This window comes from Xenopus laevis, chromosome 1L (genome assembly GCF_017654675.1).
Source record: "Xenopus laevis strain J_2021 chromosome 1L, Xenopus_laevis_v10.1, whole genome shotgun sequence".
Classification (NCBI taxonomy): domain Eukaryota; kingdom Metazoa; phylum Chordata; class Amphibia; order Anura; family Pipidae; genus Xenopus; species Xenopus laevis.
The window spans coordinates 233,656,991-233,680,906 of NC_054371.1; the positions used below are offsets into that span (position 1 = coordinate 233,656,991).

General features: G+C 42.3%; 1 protein-coding gene across 1 annotated transcript in view; it reads left to right on the forward strand.

Annotated features, from left to right (window-relative positions):
* The window catches only part of arhgef39.L (Rho guanine nucleotide exchange factor 39 L homeolog), a 46,590-nt gene extending 23,482 nt beyond the window's left edge, over window positions 1–23,108 (forward strand). The window contains 11 exon segments of the mRNA NM_001089107.1: window positions 4,028–4,222; window positions 4,676–4,770; window positions 6,382–6,502; window positions 6,625–6,746; window positions 7,114–7,184; window positions 9,236–9,364; window positions 15,319–15,548; window positions 16,350–16,438; window positions 19,386–19,500; window positions 20,019–20,116; window positions 22,687–23,108. Of these exon segments, the coding sequence (NP_001082576.1) occupies window positions 4,028–4,222; window positions 4,676–4,770; window positions 6,382–6,502; window positions 6,625–6,746; window positions 7,114–7,184; window positions 9,236–9,364; window positions 15,319–15,548; window positions 16,350–16,438; window positions 19,386–19,500; window positions 20,019–20,116; window positions 22,687–22,756 (1,335 nt within the window). The 3' untranslated portion in view covers window positions 22,757–23,108.
* The last annotated feature ends 808 nt before the right edge of the window (window positions 23,109–23,916 follow it).

Genomic DNA, 23,916 nt, shown 5'->3' on the forward strand with positions numbered 1-23,916 from the left:
AACTAATGGCCAATTATATATATATATACACACGACCACACCAACTACATGAACATATATATAATATATACACACACACCAACTACATGACTAATAATATATTATACAAACACACCAAACTACATGACATATATATATATATATATATATACACACACCAACTACATGACAATATATATTATACACACACACACCAATACATACAGTATATATATATATACACACACACACCAACTACATGAACATTATATATATATACACACACACACCACCAACTACATACATATATATATATATATATACACACACACAACTACATGACATATATATATCATAACACACACACCAACTACATGACATTCTATATATATATATAACACACACACCAACTACATGACTATAATATATAATATATATAATATATAATATACATATATATATATATATTATATATATACCACACACACACCAAGCTACATGACATATATATATTATATATAATATATACACCACACACCCAACTACATGACATATATATATATACTTACACACACACACCAACTAACATGACATTAATATTATATATACACCACACACCAACAAATGACATATATATATATATATACACCACCACACACCAACTAATAACATAATATTATATTATATTTACATACACACACCAACTACATGACATATATATATATATATACACACACACCACCAACTACATGACATATATATATTATATATATACTTATTATTATATATATATTATATATATATATATACACACACCAACTACATGACATTATATACATATATATACACACACACCAACTACATACAAATATTATATGATATACACACACACACCAACTACATGACATATATATATATATATACACACACACACCAATCTACATACATATATATATATATATATACACACACACACCAACTACATGAACAGTATTATTATATATATATATATATATATATATATATACACACACCAACATACATGACATATATATATATATAACACACCACACACCAACTACATACATATATATATAATATATACACACACACACACCAACTACATGACATTATATATATATATACACACCACACACCCAACTACATGACAGTATATATATATATTACATCACACCACACACCAACTAAATGACATATATATATATACACACACCAACTCACCATAACATATATATATATATTATACACACACACACACCAACTAAATGACATTATATATATATATTACACCACACACACACAAACTACATGACATTATATATATAATATATATACATACACACACCAACTACATGCATATATATATATATACACACACACACCAACTACTATTGACATATATATATATATATATATATATATAATATAATTATATATATGATACACACACCAACTCACATGACATATATATATATATATATACACACACACAACTACATGACATATATATATATATATATAATATATATATATATTACACACACCAACACATGACCATATATATATATATACACACACACACCAACTACATGACATATATATATGATATATCACACACACACACCACTATCATGACATATATATATATATTATATATAATACACACACCAACTACATGACATATAAATATTATATATATACACACACAACCAACTACATGACACTAATATATATATATATCATACACACACACACCAACTACATGACATATTTATATATATTATGAACACACACAACTACATGACATAATATATATATATATATATATATATTACACACACACACCAACTACATGACATTAATATATATAATACACACACGACCACAACACATGACATATAATATATATATATATATATAATATATATATATTTACACAACACACAACTACCCATGACATATATATATATATAACACACACACACAACTACATGACATAATATATATATATATTATATATATATAATATACACACACACCAACTTACATGACAGTCATATATATATATTATACATACACACACACACACCAAATTACATAGACATATATATATATAATACACACACACACAACTACATGACATTATATATATATATACAACACACACACACCAAACTACTGATATATATATATATATATACCACAGCACACACACCAACTACATGACATAATAATATATATATACAACACACACCAACTACATGACATTATATATATATATATTATACACACACACACCAACTACATGACATAATATATATATACACACACACACCAACTACATGACATATATATATATAACACACACACACAAGTACATGACATATATATTATATATATACACACACACACACCAACTACATGACCCATATATATATATTTATATATACACACACCACACACCAACTACATGGACATATATAATATATACACACACACACACACCAACTACATGACATATAAGTATATATATACACAACACACACCACACCAACTACATGACATATAATATAGATATATATATATATATATATATACACACACCAACTACATGACATATATATATATCATACACACAACAACCAACTACATGACATATTATATATAATATATTATATACACACACACACACCAACTTACATACATATATATATATATGTAACACACAACACCACCACCAACTACATGACTATATATATATATATATATTTATACACACACCAACTACATTGACAATAGATAATATACACACCAACACCAACTACATGACAATTTATATATATATATATACACACCACAGCAACTACATGACATATATATCATATAGTATATATATTACACACACCAACTACATACTATAATATATATATATATACACACACACACACCAATAACATGACAATATATATATATATATACACAACACCAACTGACATGACATATATATATATATATATATATATATATATATACACACACCAACTACATGATATATAGATATATATATACCACACACACACAACCAACTACATGACAATATATATATACACACACACAACGACCAACTACATGACATATATATTATATATACACACACAACACCAACTACAATGACATATATATATATATATATAATATCTATATATACACACACCAACTACATGAACTATATATTATATATACACACACACACACCAACTACATGACAAATATACTATATATACACACACCACACAACTACATGACATATATTATATATATATATTACACAGCACACACACCCAACTACATAGACTATAATATATTATATATATACACCACACACACCAACTACATGACTATATATATATATACACACACCACACACACCAACTACATACATATATATTATATACACACACACCACACCAACTACATGACATATATATATATTTCTACACTAATGTATCACACAAGATATGACAAAAGTTGTGACATAAGAACATTTAAAGGCACATGGAGCCTCATTTATAGCAGCAGGTTATAATGGAAAGTGTTTACTCACAATTCACATTCCCACCCCTCCCAAATCCCAGACTAATTGTGGGTGACACTAATTTGTCTCAAAAGTGTCAGTGAGTAAATGAGCTCCAGTTTGTCTTATAATTCACAAGATGTAATGGCCCTTCTGCAGGATTTCTATTGAATGATGTTAATAAGGGGGATTAGGGATTAATGACTGAATCTCTTCTGTGAGTCCAAAACCCCATAGACCCAACCACTAGTGGAACCCAGGAACCAGCACCACCTCCAACTGTCAGGAATCCCAGGAGCCCCTGTGTCAGTGTGGCAGTTGTATCAGCAGTTGGTGGATGTAAATGACGTTTATGGGAGTCATGAAGTGGCAGGGGCCCCTGAGCATGAGTTGCCCCCATCTAATACGTCTGCCCCCCAATCTGGGCTTTAATGACTTTCTCATTGTACAAAGGCTGTTTGTTGAGGAGATCCCATGTCTGCTCCTGAGAGAAGAACCCGGTTCAGTCCAGAGTTGGTTGAGGAACCAGAGGAACGTTGTCCATTAGAGGAGCAGAGAGAGCGATGGGAGCGCAAGAGACTGACAACAGCCAAAGCCCTGATCCAAACGGAGCGGCAATACCTGGAGCAACTGGAACTGATAACCCGAGTGAGAAGCTCACCTTGTTCTACACAATCCATATTTATGTGTCAGTGTGTGTATTTGTGTGTGTGTGTGTCAGTGTGTGTGTCAGTGTGTGTGTAAGTATATGTGTGTGTGTTCTATTTATTTGTATGCATACCTTATCTCTATGTGTACGTGAGTGTGTAAAGCAATTAGAATAAAGTGTAGTGTTGCCCTGCGCTGGTACAACTCGGGTGTTTGTTGCACAATCACAACTATAGTTTCCATTAATCCCCTGCTTTGTAGCCATTGGGTCATCCATTCAGTGTAAGGGTTAATGGCACAGGTTACACAGCAGATAAGCTCCGTACAATACAATGGGTTTCTGTGTAAGAACTAAACCCACTGTGTCCTACAGAGTTGATGTGCTGTGTAACCTGTGCCACTGAACGGTTGCCCCCATGGCTATCATGTTTCTATTTGCCGCTTGCTCCGTAGATTTATCATGACGTTTTCCGCGCTCGATGCGGTCGGCTAAAAATTGCTGAGACGGGAATCTGCGGCCACATCCCAGAAATCCTTGTGGCAAACAGGTAAGAACCCCCTGTGGATCAGAGGGGGGATTGGGCAAGTATTGATCGACTTGCGGCAGGAGGGGGCTGGCAGGTTTGGGGGACTCATTGTGCAGTGGGGGCTCCTCAGTTCCAGGGGTACATCAGCTGGGCAGAGACATTAACAGGGCTCTCTTTCTCATATAGGCAGTCAGGGGGCCCATGTCTAGGGCGGGAGTTTTAGGGGGTGACCCTCAGGTGCCTAAATAAGGTGTATAAATATATAGTAAATTATACTCCTCCCCATTCCACCACCTGATACTTCCCGGCTAAATTTAGTGACGGAGTTGAGGGGAATAAGGGCTGAGCGTTTGGTGATAAGTGAAGTACATCACACCCATCTACATATGTACTGGGGCCTGGGCTGCTGAGTTCTGGGGCCGCTGAGTTCTGGGGCCGCTGAGTTCTGGGGCCGCTGAGTTCTGGGGCCGCTGAGTTCTGGGGCCGCTGAGTTCTGGGGCCGCTGAGTTCTGGGGCCGCTGAGTTCTGGGGCCGCTGAGTTCTGGGGCCTGGGGTACCGAGTTCTGGGGTGCTACTGGACCCTAATACAGAGCTGGACATAAAGTTTCCCTCATTCAGTTTATTTATGTTTGGATTTCCCCATATTAATTTTCATTCCCAGCTTTCATTGTTATTGATTTCCTTTCCACCGACTTTTATAATTGGGGGGGCTGCACAGTCTGTTCCTTGTGTCCCCCCATCCTGCCCCCTGTCCCCCTGTAACTCTGCCCTGAGAAATGGCCCCCGTGACACAAAACATGTTGTGAAAAATTAGCAGCTAAATACCCCGTTTTGTGGTTCCCCCTTTATACGGCTTTGTCTCTACAGAGTGGGGGGGGTCCCCTTCTTTCTGGGTTCTGCTTCTCCGTGGGTCTTGTTATTCTGTAGCTGCAAAAACCAACTGAAGCCTCTGTGTTTCCAGCTCCCAAGTGATTCATCAGAACAAGCAGAACTGACATCTTGGCGCTGGTACCAGTCTGCACTTTCCATTTGTAACTCTCGTGGCCCTATTAGTGGCTCTATTAGTGGCCCTATTAGTGACTCTATTAGTGGCCTTATTAGTGGCTCTATTAGTGACTCTATTAGTGGCCTTATTAGTGGCTCTATTAGTGACTCTATTAGTGGCCTTATTAGTGGCTCTATTAGTGACTCTATTAGTGGCCTTATTAGTGGCTCTATTAGTGACTCTATTAGTGGCCTTATTAGTGGCTTTATTGGTGGCTCTCTTAGTGGCTTGTTTGCACTTTGAGCTTATTTATTACCCCCCCCCCCCCCGTCCCGTTACTCCAATCGCTCCGTCTGTAACATCACCAAAACCTTATTGGCGCCCCAGTAAAGACTGTATCTCCATCAGATTCATTTAACAGCCCCTGATTTGACTGGCTATTTAATAACAGTTTAGTTGCCCTTTAATAAATCTTGACTCCTTTTTCCTCATATACCTGGAGGATCCCAGCATGGGGCAGAAATTTACTAAGATTAGGCCCAATGGCACAAATAATCCCATTTATAGCTCAAAAACTTTTGGGGAAAAAAGTAAAATAATTCTTGTTTAGTGAAAATTCCTTTTTTATTGGTTCCTTTGTCCTTTAGGCTCCTCCTCTCAGCGATGGATCTCGGTGACTTTGGATCTGGATTTGAAAACTTTACAGAATCTCTGAGTCTGTATAAGAAGCATGCGGATAGTATAGAGCCCACAGTACAGGTATTACAGGTAAGTTCTGATCAGTCTGTATAAGGAACAAGCGGATAGATTCCCCTCACATTCCCAGTATCCGTCCTATGAGCACCCAGTTCTTACGGCTCATTCTTATACCCTCACCCTTGTGTCCCTAGTACCACACGAAGAAGAAGAAGAAATCCTTCATGCGATTCAGGAAGCTCCAGGAATCTCGCTCGGAGCTGAAGGGACGACCATTGGAGCAGCTCCTGGAACTGCCGTTACTCCGTGTTCTTGAGTGAGTGTCACTTTAATAAGAGTCATTGGGAATATTACTGAGTCAGTAACTGGAGCTGCACAGAGAGTTTCTCAAGCACCAGGACTACTAATACTTTGTGTCTGAGGGAGGAGAACTACCCACAGTTTCACTGACTTTACTTTGCACTGGGAAATGCCCTTCTGTCTCAGTTATTTCTTCGGGTTCAGACTGGTCAATAAACAGCTTCTCGTCCATATGATTCTTACATTGGCTTTTCATTGGCTTGTATTGTGTGAATTGTGTTTGTGTGTGTGTGTTTATTGTGGGTGTGTGTATTTTCAGTGGTTTCCTCTCCGTTGCACTAATAAAACGTGTTTATCAGAACGTATTTACCTCTGTGTTCCAGGTACAGACATTACCTGAGAGATTTGGCAGAGAACAGCCGCCCGGGAGCCAGTGACTTTGCCAAACTGACCAGTGAGTATTTAGTCTGTATAGTCACACACAGGGCAGTTGTGTAATACTGTATCATTGCCCATGTCTCACCCATCACTGTCGGACACTGAATGTCAGTCGTTTTCTCCTCCGTGTCCATTGGCTCAGCAAATAACCCTAAATGCTGCCCATTGGCTGAATCAGACCTGCTGAGAAACCCGCCCCTTGTTCATTCCCCCTGCTGCCCCTGATATGTGGGTACCATGCCTGAAGCTGCCACTTACGCTTCTATTCAGTTCTGATTCTTCAGCAGAATCCACTTGTGATCAACGTTGCTGTGATTGGACAAGAGTTTGATGGTCAGATTATAGCAGAAGGGGGTTAAGGTGGCCATACACGGGCAGATAAAGCTGCCGATATCAGTCGTTTGGACCAATTTGACAGCTGATCTGCCGTGTATGGGGGCTTCCGACGGGTCTTCCCGATCGATATCTGGCCACGATATCGATCGGGAAGGTTGGATTTTTACCCGACCGACCCGTCGGAGACGCTTGGCGCATCGTAATTCGATCGTTCGGCCATACGGCAAACGTTCGAATTACCCCCGATATAGCCATGCTGTTTAGTGGCATATCGGGGAAAGATCCGCTCGTTTGGCGATGTCGCCAAACGAGCGGATCTTGGAATCTATGGCAACCTTTAGGGTTCCACACATCAGTGTTTCCTTTAATTAGGGGTTGGCTCAATGTTTTACGGTTCCCCTTATCAGCATTGCTTTTAATTAAGGTTAGGCTTGGTGTATTAGGGTTCAATACATCAGCGTTGCCTTTAATAGGGGTTAGGCTCAGTGAATTAGGGTTCAATACATCAGCGTTGCCTTTAAAGGACAAGAAAAGTTAAACTAAAGAAGTAGCTAGAAATGTTGTACATTTGGGTTTTGTGGTTCTGTACCAGCCCAAGGCAACCACAGCCCTTTAGCAGTAAAGATCTGTGTCTCCAAAGATGCCCCAGTAGCTCCCCATCTTCTTTTCTGCTGATTCACTGATTCACATGCTCTGTGCTGCTGTCACTTACTGAGCTTAGGGAGCCACTCACAATATACAGTACACATAGAATAGAAATGTCACAATATAAGGCTGATTAGTAATTAATACACATAATTACTACATGGCAGCACAGAAACCAGTGCAATTAGCATCAGAATTGAATAATCAGCAAACCTGTAGCATCAGCTTATATTACAGCCAGGGAAGCTCATTTTCTGCTGGATAATTAGTGACGAGCCCTAAGCTTAGCTTCTCAACAGCCAATCAGAGCCCACTGAGCATGTGAGTGTCACAGACACTTTCCAAGATGGTGACCCCCTGTGACAAGTTTGAAGTCCTGGATCATTGCTGCTATTGACAAGCTCAAACTTTAGCCTCCTGCAATAAGTTCACTATAGAAAATAGGCCATTTTTAGCCACATTCATTTTTAGTTCTCCTTTAATTAGGATTAGGCTCAGTGTATTAGGGTCAGAGTTCAAAAGCAGCTGTTTGTGTTCTAGGGACAGGCTTCGTATGCACACGGGTTGGATCCATCACATATGAGGACACGGGGCAGGTTTGGGTAGGTCCGTATGTGATGAGCAAGAGGTGACTATTGGTTACACAGAACTCTACAATGACTGGACTCTAGAAGATGCTCATAGTGGAAATCATTGAGAGAAAGTTGCCATTTAGAACAGGCAGTTAAACTGAAGAGGAAACTGTATTCACAATAAATTCAGAACCACAAGTTCTTTGGGGAAGTTCCACTCGTTTCCATTTTGTTCTTTCCATAAATCATTATTCCTTGTCGTAGGACCTGCAATGTGGAAACAACCCCCGGGGGCCCCTCTGGCTCCAGATTGTGTTTATTGGGAATCACTTGGTTCCACCAGTTCTACAGATAAATCAATAACAAATCAAGGGCTGTGGATATTGGGGACGGTGTAAAGAATTGGCCCCAGAAATTCTGGTGTAATGGTCCCCCTGAGTGGGTTGGGCATGATGGGAAGGTGGGCGGGGCTTAGGTACCTTGTGATATACAATGAGAAACTGTTTCATTGCAGGTGCTCTCCATGCAGTTAGTGATGTGTGTCAGTACATAGATACTATTGCTCAGGACTGTGACAATGAGCGGCACCTCCGAAGGGTCCAGAGCTTGATTAAAGGTCGTCGGGTCCGGATTCTCATTCCAGGTAAGAGAATAAGGGTCTCAATAAATATATATATATATGTGTACAAGGGAGGGGCGGGTGAGTATATAATTTAAATAATGCTCTGCTAGAATTATCTGGTCATTTTTCCATTCATTTCCTTATATTTCCACCTCCTGTGCTTCATTTTTGGCCCAGTCTGTCAGCCCCATACTGAACTGTCAGTGTTACCTGCTCTATTGCTGTCAGGTGTTAACTCAATCTGCATAATATGCCACTCCCTCTTACCCATCTAGTCTGCCTCACTTTATATTTACACACACTCTGGGGAAGGCTTGCAGGGTTGTTGGGCTGACAATCTGAAGGCTTCAAGTATGAGGCTTTAAGACTATGAAGATTTTCATTCATCCAGGTCATGGTATATCTAGTATAGGTCAATCTAATATAACTGGACTTGCTGAGTAATCAATGAAGACGTTTCACATCCGAGCAGCTTCTTCAGTACAACTGACTGGTGTGGGAGGTTCTCTGCATATAAACTCTTCCACTAATCCAATCACAATGGCACATTGTAACTCTTCAGTGAGGTGAGACTCACAGAGGTGTGATTGTGTGTAGTTGTGATAGGATTATCCAATGTGTCATGTGACTCCTAGAAAGAGGCTTTAAGTATGAAAGTACGGAGTTAGAACTGGAGTTAGAACTGGAGTTGGAACCCAGATTGGAACCCAGCGCCTGGAATTTCATCTCCACAGCTTGTTCTGAATCTGCTTCCAACTTTCATTGTGCTGCTCATTGTGCAACCTGCAAACTACTAACCATTTTGTTTCCAGATCCTGGACTTTATATCTTTTCTGCAGCTTCAGTTTCCATTGATAATTGTGGCACAATATATTAAAAATCCATCTGCACTGTGGCCCTGTACACTGCATTTTGCATTTGTTATTGGTAAAGAAATCTGTCAGACTTTCAATTTAATATACTAAGATTTATTTAAATATTCACTGGCAGAATGTTACTAATCCTGTTAATGTCATTCATCTTTGTGCTTCTGCAGGAAACTTCTTCCTTTACATTTCCAGCCAACTGTCCCCACTATCCCCAATTATCATAATATCTCCCTCTCTGCTCCATTCCACACACTCCTACACCTCACACTCGTATACCTCGCACCCCTATACCTCGCGCCCCTATACCTCGCACTCCTACACCTCGCACTCGTATACCTCGCACCCCTATACCTCGCACCCCTATACCTCGCACTCCTACACCTCGCACTCCCATACCTCGCACTCCTATACCTCGCACTCCCATACCTCGCACTCCCATACCTCGCACTCCTATACCTCGCACTCCTATACCTCACACTCCTACACCTCGCACTCCTACACCTCGCACTCCTACACCTCGCACTCCCATACCTCGCACTCCCATACCTCGCACTCCTATACCTCGCACTCCTATACCTCACACTCCTACACCTCGCACTCCTACACCTCGCACTCCTACACCTCGCACTCCCATACCTCGCACTCCTATACCTCGCACTCCTATACCTCACACTCCTACACCTCGCACTCCTACACCTCGCACTCCCATACCTCGCCCTCGTACACCTCGCACTCCTACACCTCGCACTCCTACACCTCGCACTCCTACACCTCGCACTCCTACACCTCGCACTCGTACACCTCGCCCTCGTACACCTCGCCCTCGTACACCTCGCACTCCTACACCTCGCACTCCTACACCTCGCACTCCTATACCTCACACAGCTTTCTACAGAATCGAACTCTCTGCTCAAACCTACAAATACTGTCAATCTTATTGAAATCCCATCTGCTCCTCTCCCCTCCTCTTGTGCACTGTTTAATAGCCGCTCTGTTCCTAACAAATCCACTTTAATTCATGTCTTCTGCTGTAAATCTCTTCAGCTTTGTGCCCTAACTGAGACGTGTCTCTCTGAGAATGACAATGCTATTGAGGCAGCTCTCTCTCATGGTGGTCTCTCCTTCTCTCATACCCTTCACTACAGGTCGTGGGGGAGAAGTAGTTATTCTGCTCTCCCCTCGCTGCCGCTATAAACTTATCTCTACACCTTCTTGTTCCCGTCATTGAGTTGCTTACAGTTCAACTGTTCCACCCTCTCACTGCACACGTAGTTGTTGTTATTTACAGACCTCACATTTCTCTCTGACTTTCAATCATGACTCTCTTTCTTTCCTATGATCTGACAGGCCAGCAATTATTCTGGGCGACTTTGATTGTCACATTAATAACCCCTCCCAGTCTGGCCATCATGTTTTCTCCATTTAACCACCACGGTCCTGTATGTGAGTGGCAGAGCACATGTGAGGAAATCCCATACAAAAGCTGACTTCTTTGACCAGTCCCTCTCCTTCTCTAATAATATTACTAATACTGTCAAAACCTGTCCTTTCTTCCTCCACAATATATCCAAGATTCGCCCGTTTCTTTCACAAACAACAGCCAAAACACTAATCTATGCCCTTATCTTATCCCATTTAGACTATTGCAATCTCCTCCTAACTGGTCTTCCTGACTCCCATCTCTCTCCCCTCCAATCAATCTTAAACTCTGCTACCAGGATCCTTCTGCTCTCTCCTAAAAGGGAACCTGCTCAACCCCAACTAAAATCCTTAGCGTGTCTGCCTGTTAAGCAAAGGATAGTATATAAACTCCTTCTACTAACACTCAAAGCCCTTCACTCCTCTGCTCCTCACTACATTTCTTCTCTTGTCTCACTATACATTACTGGTTATCTTCTCCGCTCTTCTCAGATTCACCTTCTCTTCACACCATCCACATCCACTGTCACCTCTTGTCTCAATCTCTTCTATCTTGTGCTCCTTCTCTCTGGAACTCCATCCCTGAATTCCTCCATAATGAATCCTCTCTCAATCTCTTCAAGAAAAAACTAAGAGTATCTTTTGGAGGACTAGAACATTAGCCTAGTCCTGTCCCTACTGACTATGCCTTACCGTGTGCACTTTTTTATCTTCAATTTGTGCCTGTATGTTAGTCTCCCATCCACTTAGACTGTAAGCTCTCCGGGCCAGGGACCTCCTTCCCACTATGTCTATTACCACATAGCACTTAAGCTCTTTGTTCTATGATTCTGTATATATTTATTATGTGATTTGTCTCCCCCATGTATACTTTTATATATATATATATATATATATATATATATATATATATATATATATATATATATATTGTAGTTTATGCACTGTACAGCACTGCGGCTCCTTAACAGCACTTTACAAATAAAGTTATACATGCATACATAATATACAGTGTAAGGGAGGGGCGAGTATATAATATACAGTGTAAGGGAGGGGCGAGTATATAATATACAGTGTAAGGGAGGGGCGAGTATATAATATACAGTGTAAGGGAGGGGCGAGTACATAATATACAGTGTAAGGGAGGGGCGAGTATATAATAGACAGTGTAAGGGAGGGGCGAGTACATAATATACAGTGTAAGGGAGGGGCGAGTACATAATATACAGTGTAAGGGAGGGGCGAGTATATAATATACAGTGTAAGGGAGGGGCGAGTACATAATATACAGTGTAAGGGAGGGGCGAGTACATAATAGACAGTGTAAGGGAGGGGCGAGTATATAATAGACAGTGTAAGGGAGGGGCGAGTAGATAATAGACAGTGTAAGGGAGGGGCGAGTAGATAATAGACAGTGTAAGGGAGGGGCGAGTACATAATAGACAGTGTAAGGGAGGGGCGAGTATATAATAGACAGTGTAAGGGAGGGGCGAGTAGATAATAGACAGTGTAAGGGAGGGGCGAGTAGATAATAGACAGTGTAAGGGAGGGGCGAGTATATAATATACAGTGTAAGGGAGGGGCGAGTACATAATATACAGTGTAAGGGAGGGGCGAGTACATAATATACAGTGTAAGGGAGGGGCGAGTATATAATATACAGTGTAAGGGAGGGGCGAGTACATAATAGACAGTGTAAGGGAGGGGCGAGTATATAATAGACAGTGTAAGGGAGGGGCGAGTAGATAATAGACAGTGTAAGGGAGGGGCGAGTAGATAATAGACAGTGTAAGGGAGGGGCGAGTACATAATAGACAGTGTAAGGGAGGGGCGAGTATATAATAGACAGTGTAAGGGAGGGGCGAGTAGATAATAGACAGTGTAAGGGAGGGGCGAGTAGATAATAGACAGTGTAAGGGAGGGGCGAGTAGATAATAGACAGTGTAAGGGAGGGGCGAGTATATAATAGACAGTGTAAGGGAGGGGCGAGTACATAATAGACAGTGTAAGGGAGGGGCGAGTATATAATAGACAGTGTAAGGGAGGGGCGAGTATATAATAGACAGTGTAAGGGAGGGGCGAGTATATAATAGACAGTGTAAGGGAGGGGCGAGTATGCATAATAGACAGTGTAAGGGAGGGCGAGTATATAATAGACAGTGTAAGGGAGGGGCGAGTAGATAATAGACAGTGTAAGGGAGGGGCGAGTAGATAATAAGACAGTGTAAGGGAGGGGCGAGTAGATAATAGAACAGTGTAAGGGAGGGGCGAGTAGATAATAGACAGTGTAAGGGAGGGGCGAGTATATAAGACAGTGTAAGGGAGGGGCGAGTAGATAATAGACAGTGTAAGGGAGGGGCGAGTAGATAATAGACAGTGTAAGGGAGGGGCGAGTAGATAATAGACAGTGTAAGGGAGGGGCGAGTAGATAATAGACAGTGTAAGGGAGGGGCGAGTAGATAATAGACAGTGTAAGGGAGGGGCGAGTAGATAATAGACAGTGTAAGGGAGGGGCGAGTAAGATAATAGACAGTGTAAGGGAGGGGCGAGTAGATAATAGACAGTGTAAGGGAGGGGCGAGTAGATAATAGACAGTGTAAGGGAGGGGCGAGTAAGATAATAGACAGTGTAAGGGAGGGGCGAGTAGATAATAGACAGTGTAAAGGAGGGGCGAGTAGATAATAGACAGTGTAAGGGAGGGGCGAGTAGATAATAGACAGTGTAAGGGAGGGGCGAGTAGATAATAGACAGTGTAAGGGAGGGGCGAGTTAGATAATAGACAGTGTAAGGGAGGGGGCGAGTAGATAATAGACAGTGTAAGGGAGGGGCGAGTAGATAATAGACAGTGTAAGGGAGGGGCGAGTAGATAATAGACAGTGTAAGGGAGGGGCGAGTAGATAATAGACAGTGTAAGGGAGGGGCGAGTAGATAATAGGACAGTGTAAGGGAGGGGCGAGTAGATAATAGACAGTGTAAGGGAGGGGCGAGTAGATAATAGACAGTAAGGGAGGGCGAGTAGATAATAGACAGTGAAGGGAGGGGCGAGTATATAATAGACAGTGTAAGGGAGGGGCGAGTATATAATTAGACAGTGTAAGGGAGGGGCGAGTATATAATAGACAGTGTAAGGGAGGGGCGAGTATATAATAGCAGTGTAAGGGAGGGGCGAGTATATAATAGACAGTGTAAGGGAGGGGCGAGTATATAATAGACAGTGTAAGGGAGGGGCGAGTATATAATATACAGTGTAAGGGAGGGGCGAGTATATAATAGACAGTGTAAGGGAGGGGCGAGTATATAATAGACAGTGTAAGGGAGGGGCGAGTATATAATATACAGTGTAAGGGAGGGGCGGGCAAGAAGAAGAAGAAGAAGGCAAATTATTAAAAAACTGTAAAAAAGAAATAATGAAGACCAATTGAAGAGTTGCTTAGAATTAGCCATTGTATAACATACTGACCCCTTTAAGCCCATTGTTTGTGTGTCCAGCAATAGTTTTATTAAAGTAACGAGCAGAGGAATCAGTGATATTTGTACATAAATCCTCAATAAATGACACATTCCCATATGTTCCCACCAGTGTATGTAATTGACATATAGATTTATAGTGTATGTAAGTGACATATAGATTTATAGTGTATGTACATATTGTGCTATTGTTGCTGCATCGCTGTGTTTGTCCCACAGGGCGGCGCTATATCCGGGAGGGTTGGCTCTCACTTGTACCACAGAGTGGGGAGGAGGTGAAGCAGCGAATGTTCTTCTTGTTCTCTGATGTCCTCGCTGTCACTTCTCCCTGTCACCCGCTGCACCCAATCAACTGTCACAAGTTTACTTGTCGCTCCCTTTATCCCCTGAGAGAGTGTCACGTGGAGAGAGTCCTGGGACACACCCAGAGCCAGGGAGGCCTAATAAGTGTGAGTAGCTCTGGGCCACTATTGGCTCACCAACTCACTGACCCCCCTCCCTCCTGTCTGACTGACCCCCCTCCTGTCTCACTGCCCCCCCTCCTGTCTCACTGCCCCCCTCCTGTCTCACTGCCCCCCCCCTCCTGTCTCACTGACCCCCCTCCTGTCTCACTGACCCCCCTCCTGTCTCACTGCCCCCCCCTCCTGTCTCACTGCCCCCCTCCTGTCTCACTGCCCCCCCTCCTGTCTCACTGACCCCCCTCCTGTCTCACTGCCCCCCCCTCCTGTCTCACTGACCCCCCTCCTGTCTCACTGACCCCCCTCCTGTCTCACTGCCCCCCCTCCTGTCTCACTGCCCCCCCTCCTGTCTCACTGCCCCCCCCTCCTGTCTCACTGACCCCCCTCCTGTCTCACTGACCCCCCTCCTGTCTCACTGCCCCCCCTCCTGTCTCACTGCCCCCCCTCCTGTCTCACTGCCCCCCCTCCTGTCTCACTGCCCCCCCTCCTGTCTCACTGACCCCCCTCCTGTCTCACTGACCCCCCTCCTCCTCTTGCACCAAAGGCGGGGCTTAGTATAATGGGGTGTGGCTACAATGGATGATTGGGGTGCAGTGAAGCCACAAATAAGTGCTGAAATGAGACTGTTAGAAATACAGTGAAATCCAACCCCATCCAAACTCCCCTTCCCCCAAATCCCAAATTATCATACAGTAGAACCCTAAAAATGATCCATTTGTGGAGGAGTTAGTGACGTGTGTGAGTGTGTGTGAGTGTGGGGGGGGGACTGACCCAGTGTTTGTGTTTTCTCAGGTTTCCTTTGCTAAAGAGAAGCTTCTCCTCATGTCGACTGATCAGACGGATATAAACGACTGGTACAAGTGCCTGGTGGGTGCTGTGAGGTGAGAACTTACATTGGCACCCGCACGGGGGAGTCACGAGTCTGTTGTGTCTTTGTCTGGGTGAGTCAGGGTTACACTGAGAGTTGCAGTTACACAACCCCAACAACTAATCACCTGCCTCCACCTCACATTTATATCCACCAATTCATACACTTATTTATTTATTGATACACTCAATTCTGTTGTGAGAACTGTGTCGTTGGCACTCAGTGAGGGGCTGTAGTTGAACTGTGTCGTTGGCTCTCAGTGAGAGGCTGTAGTTGAACTGTGTCGTTGGCTCTCAGTGAGAGGCTGTAGTTGAACTGTGTCGTTGGCACTCAGTGAGGGGCTGTAGTTGAACTGTGTCGTTGGCTCTCAGTGAGAGGCTGTAGTTGAACTGTGTCGTTGGCTCTCAGTGAGGGGCTGTAGTTGAACTGTGTCGTTGGCTCTCAGTGAGAGGCTGTAGTTGAACTGTGTCGTTGGCACTCAGTGAGGGGCTGTAGTTGAACTGTGTCGTTGGCACTCAGTGAGGGGCTGTAGTTGAACTGTGTCGTTGGCACTCAGTGAGGGGCTGTAGTTGAACTGTGTCGTTGGCACTCAGTGAGGGGCTGTAGTTGAACTGTGTCGTTGGCTCTCAGTGAGAGGCTGTAGTTGAACTGTGTCGTTGGCTCTCAGTGAGGGGCTGTAGTTGAACTGTGTCGTTGGCTCTCAGTGAGGGGCTGTAGTTGAACTGTGTCGTTGGCTCTCAGTGACGGGTCGTAGGGTGCTTTATGCTGATTCGTTACTAAATGGGGGGCATATAATGTAGTAAAATACAAGTTATGTGACGGGTTTCAGAAATTTCCTCGCTTACAGGTTGGCACTAGAAATATGTATTTACCAATTTTAGTTTCATCACAATCTGTTGTTTGGAAACTTCATGGTTTTGGGGGGTCAACATAGTTTTTTGTGTTCTGTACCCACAGAAAATGCAGTAAATGTGTTGTATTTCCAGTAACTGATCTGTGGGCCAATTTGTATGCGCTGACTTCATTTTGGGGTCTAAATGGCAGTTACTTTGCACAACGGCATCAAACTGTTCAGTGCCCCCCTGGCAGTCACATTCAGGGGGTTTTGTTGGTGCCTCATACAGTGTGAGACATACAGACTTGTGAGGTATCAAGTGAACGTTTTGAGGCTGAATTTTCATTCATTTTCATTAAATCCACTGAGTTGAGAAAAGTTCTGATGTGATTGGTAATATGGTAATTAGGAGTAGAAACACATAGTTACTCATTTTGGATTTGACAGAATCTGTAGTTTTCAAAAATATGTGGTTTCTTGGGGTAAACTTTGTGTTCCAGGATTTCTTGGCTTTGGAATCCAAAGTACTCCATACTGTTACTACTACTACTACTATTGTTACTACTACTACTACTACTACTGTTACTACTACTGTTACTACTACTACTACTACTACTGTTACTACTACTGTTACTACTACTGTTACTACTACTACTACTACTACTACTATTCCAATACACAATATATGAGACCAGCGCCTATGGCAACAGAAGTTAGAAAATAGAAATACTACTACTACTACTACTACTACTACTGTTACTACTACTACTACTGTTACTACTACTACTACTACTGCTACTACTACTACTACTGTTACTACTACTACTACTGTAGTGCTTTGAAATTCACTCATTTACTGCTGGGAGTTGTTGACCTGTACAAGTCTGAAATCTCCATAAAGCTGTAAATATCTGATATTGACACATTCAAGACACTTGAGGCTTTGAAATCAGTTCAAGTTTTGTGCATAAAATAAGTTAGTGGTATAAATCCCTATAGCCATAAATCCCTATATACCCTATATACCCTATATACCCTATATACCCTATAGGCTTGTTCCACAAGTGGAAATACACAGAAACTCCGATTTTGAAAGCTCAGGTTCTCCCGCTAAAAACACTAAAGAAAACTAAAAATCCCCCCCCCATTTGTGATCGGTGATCCTTGCAAGATCCATAATCCATGTGTGGTACATAAATCCCTGCGTGATCTGTCTACATAATCCCTGCAAGATCCATAATCCCTGCCCAGTGATCTATAATCCATCCCCTCTACATAATCCCTGGCCAGTGATCAGTCAATGACAAGTGTAACTTGGGTTAGAAGGATCCTATGGTCGTGTCACATGGATTTACTAAGAAGTGAAATAAAGAGACAAATCTCAGTGATACAAGAGAACAAAACTCAGAAATAGAATCACTGACAAATCGTTTCCTATTATGTTCCTAAAATTCACATTCACTTCCTATAGGAAACTGTACGGCCCCTTTTCATAAAGAGAATTGAACTTCCTTTAAAGCAAATAATTCTAATTTTATTTTATATTCACATGACATGGGGGGGCTGGTACATCTGGTATGGGGGGACATTAGTGCACATGACATGGGGGGGCTGGTATGGGGGGACATTAGTGCACATGACATGGGGGGGCTGGTATGGGGGGACATTAGTGCACATGACATGGTGGGGCTGGTACATCTGGTATGGGGGGACATAAGTGCACATAACATATGGTACTATCCAGATGCCCCAGGCTGCTTCAGGGAAGGCGGAGTTTGTTTCAGGAGGGTTAAACCAATCCAATTCTGCACAAATTCTGCATTGACAGGGCTCCCTAGTAAAAGAGTTGGGGTCTAAACTGGCCCCCCAGCCTGAGGTTCCGGCCGTCAGTCACTGGGAACATTTGGTGAATTCTGAAACGAAAAAGACAAAGGAGCCCCCAAATCCTGTATCCGGCAAGAACGGGCCAGAACTCCTGCAACTGGGCTCCCCACTTCCCAAACAGTTACACAGTGTTGGTAATAGAAGTGGGGGTGCAACCCAGTGGGACACATGCTGGATAATAGGAAGTGTATATATATATAAATATGACCTGTGACCAAAAGGAGGGTTTTTTTGTTTTTAGGAAATTTCATTCAAACAGCAGAAAAAACACAAAAACAGCACCTGGTGATCAACTGGTGGGAGAAGAGGAAGCCAAAGCGCAAGCTCTTCAGCCAAAAGTCACGAAGAGGAGTTGGGTAGGAGAACAAGAAGGGGGGCACCAATCATACAGAAATACCCTGGGGGTCTGTGTGAGGGGGACACGTATTTGGGAAGTGGTATAGACAATAATTCCACTGGAGAGCTGCTACAATACAGAGTTGGGTTCTATTGAAGATACATTAACTCTACATGTTCCGGATCTCTAGGGTCTTTCCTCTGGTGCAGTTTTTGGGAAGTGATTGTAAGTAACACTCCCTAATATGCAGTGTGACATCACTATAGAATATTCCTGTATATACAGTATATAGGCTCTCTGTGTATATAGACAATATCATAGTCCAAGCTAAGTTCTCCTCATAATACCTCATATGTTTTGGGGTGACCGAGGGGGAGAGGAGCTGAGGGGTACAGCAGATTGGGAGAGAGTAGCAGAGCCAGGAGTTAATGGAAGATTATCAGTCGGTGCAACTGGAGGTACAGGAATCAGCTGGAGGGTGGAATTTGTTTCCCATTCGCATGTTCCTTTATTAAACATTCCTTATTTATTCCCTAGGATAGAGAAGTGAAGGAGGGTCGCCAGGCACAGCGTTGTCCTGACTTCATGTCACATGAGGAAACTGCACCTAAAAAAGCCAAGATTGTGAATGACAGGTACTGTCTCCATTCATTCTGTGAAAATTGATAGAAAAATCACACTGATTCCATGAAATCTTTCTCCCAAGCCAAACACAACATTTATGTGTGAGTCCTTTTATGGGATCTCTCTGTACAGACTATGAGCAAACTTAGGGGACTGTTCCTGCTGAATTGTGCTTAGTACAGGGAATACCTATGTGCCATAGTTTTATGGGATCTCTCTGTACAGACTATGAGCAAACTTAGGGACTGTTCCTGCTGAATTGTGCTTAGTACAGGGAATACCTATGTGCCATAGTTTTATGGGATCTCTCTGTACAGACTATGAGCAAACTTAGGGACTGTTCCTGCTGAATTGTGCTTAGTACAGGGAATACCTATGTACCATAGTTTTATGGGATCTCTCTGTACAGACTATGAGCAAACTTAGGGACTGTTCCTGCTGAATTGTGCTTAGTACAGGGAATACCTATGCTGCCATAGTTTTATGGGATCTCTCTGTACAGACTATGAGCAAACTTAGGGGACTGTTCCTGCTGAATTGTGCTTAGTACAGGGAATACCTATGTACCATAGTTTTATGGGATCTCTCTGTACAGACTATGAGCAAACTTAGGGACTGTTCCTGCTGAATTGTGCTTAGTACAGGGAATACCTATACTGCCATAGTTTTATGGGATCTCTCTGTACAGACTATGAGCAAACTTAGGGACTGTTCCTGCTGAATTGTGCTTAGTACAGGGAATACCTATGTACCATAGTTTTATGGGATCTCTCTGTACAGACTATGAGCAAACTTAGGGACTGTTCCTGCTGAATTGTGCTTAGTACAGGGAATACCTATGCTGCCATAGTTTTATGGGATCTCTCTGTACAGACTATGAGCAAACTTAGGGACTGTTCCTGCTGAATTGTGCTTAGTACAGGGAATACCTATGCTGCCATAGTTTTATGGGATCTCTCTGTACAGACTATGAGCAAACTTAGGGACTGTTCCTGCTGAATTGTGCTTAGTACAGGGAATACCTATGTACCATAGTTTTATGGGATCTCTCTGTACAGACTATGAGCAAACTTAGGGACTGTTCCTGCTGAATTGTGCTTAGTACAGGGAATACCTATGCTGCCATAGTTTTATGGGATCTCTCTGTACAGACTATGAGCAAACTTAGGGACTGTTCCTGCTGAATTGTGCTTAGTACAGGGAATACCTATGCTGCCATAGTTTTATGGGATCTCTCTGTACAGACTATGAGCAAACTTAGGGACTGTTCCTGCTGAATTGTGCTTAGTACAGGGAATACCTATGTACCATAGTTTTATGGGATCTCTCTGTACAGACTATGAGCAAACTTAGGGACTGTTCCTGCTGAATTGTGCTTAGTACAGGGAATACCTATGTACCATAGTTTTATGGGATCTCTCTGTACAGACTATGAGCAAACTTAGGGACTGTTCCTGCTGAATTGTGCTTAGTACAGGGAATACCTATGCTGCCATAGTTTTATGGGATCTCTCTGTACAGACTATGAGCAAACTTAGGGGACTGTTCCTGCTGAATTGTGCTTAGTACAGGGAATACCTATGTACCATAGTTTTATGGGATCTCTCTGTACAGACTATGAGCAAACTTAGGGACTGTTCCTGCTGAATTGTGCTTAGTACAGGGAATACCTATACTGCCATAGTTTTATGGGATCTCTCTGTACAGACTATGAGCAAACTTAGGGGCTGTTCCTGCTGAATTGTGCTTAGTACAGGGAATACCTATGCTGCCATAGTTTTATGGGATCTCTCTGTACAGACTATGAACAAACTTAGGGACTGTTCCTGCTGAATTGTGCTTAGTACAGGGAATACCTATACTGCCATAGTTTATGGGATCTCTCTGTACAGACTATGAGCAAACTTAGGGGACTGTTCCTGCTGAATTGTGCTTAGTACAGGGAATACCTATGCTGCCATAGTTTTATGGGATCTCTCTGTACAGACTATGAACAAACTTAGGGGCTGTTCCTGCTGAATTGTGCTTAGTACAGGGAATACCTATACTGCCATAGTTTTATGGGATCTCTCTGTACAGACTATGAGCAAACTTAGGGGACTGTTCCTGCTGAATTGTGCTTAGTACAGGGAATACCTATGTACCATAGTTTTATGGGATCTCTCTGTACAGACTATGAGCAAACTTAGGGACTGTTCCTGCTGAATTGTGCTTAGTACAGGGAATACCTATGTACCATAGTTTTATGGGATCTCTCTGTACAGACTATGAGCAAACTTAGGGACTGTTCCTGCTGAATTGTGCTTAGTACAGGGAATACCTATGTACCATAGTTTTATGGGATCTCTCTGTACAGACTATGAGCAAACTTAGGGGACTGTTCCTGCTGAATTGTGCTTAGTACAGGGGAATCTTTATGTTGTCCATAGTTTTATATAGTAGTTATAAGGTGATTATTCAGTTGGAGTGATGAGGGAAGAACCAAATCTGCTCTGGCTAGTACCGAATTAAAAGCCTGTGAGCTTCTGTGTAGTAGATGCAAATGTCTCGTGTATCTTCTGTATTGAATCTCTCTCTGCAGGTCCCTCCAGTCGTGCCCCCCTGCTGATACACAAGAGGCCAGCGCTGGATGGAGCTGCTCCCTGCTCTGACTCTTTACTACTGGGATGAAGAAAGTTCTAGTTTCCCTGCATTCTCTCTGGGACTTTCTCTGTGATTGACTGTGACAGAGCATTATGGGGATTGGATAGTGCAGGGCTACTTTCCAGACATGTATTGTTTATAACTAAAGTGTGAATTAATGAAGGACTGGGGGTTAAATAAATGGGTCAAAAACAAACATCTATAACTTTGGAATTATGGGATAAATCAAGTATTTTTATAAATTGGGTGGAAAAATACATTTGTTTTGATTTTATATATTTTTAACACTATTTTAACATTTCTGAAGGAAATTCTATGCAAGAAAGTGGTGAGAAACCACAAAATAAACTGATGTTTCTGAGAATGTTAGTTTGGCCTTTATTTTCCAGTCACTTTCTGTCTTCTTGTTTGTTCCTTCCATTTGCTCCTCTTGCCCAGAATTATATATATATATGGTGCTGGGAAACTCCTCTCTGGCAGTGTCTCCACCCAATGGGATCCGGGAATAGACTTGTGGTTGGCCAATTATAACTTATAACAAATAACTTTATATAACATTAAAGGTCAAGTAAACATGGTCACAGTACATTATACATTGAAATATCATGACCCACTACCCTAGGAACCTGTAGTAGTCCAGTCCTGGTAATTCCCTGTCAGGAAAAGTCCCACAACTCCATTTTGACAGCCCAAGAGTCTCCATCCCTGGTCCCCAAAAGAGTGCCAGCCGTAGGTAGCGCTACCTGCCCAAGTACCTTTCCCTATGGAAAGTATTTGCTCCCACGTGGCAGGCACACAAACAGCCTGTTTCTCCAAACAGGAGATCGCTGGATCCTTATCCTTTCCTACCTCTTCCTCAGGAGTCACACAGACGGGTAGTCTCACACAGAGCTGACAGGCATCCACAGCGATTATCTCTTTATAGGCTCCAGACTCTCCCAGTCGAGCACATAACAAGGCTTGAATCCTTTGGGTATTTGCTCCCAACACTGTCTATACACTGTGTGAGCTCTCCTGACATCCATTGCTGAACTGCGGCTCTCAACACTCTCCATAGTGTGAACACAAAAATCCGGCAATCCATACTTCAAACCTTCTTGGTTGAGCTTTCAGGCACTGGAGGATCCTGCCCAGCCTTGGCAGGCCTATCAAACTCCCTTTTAGCCTA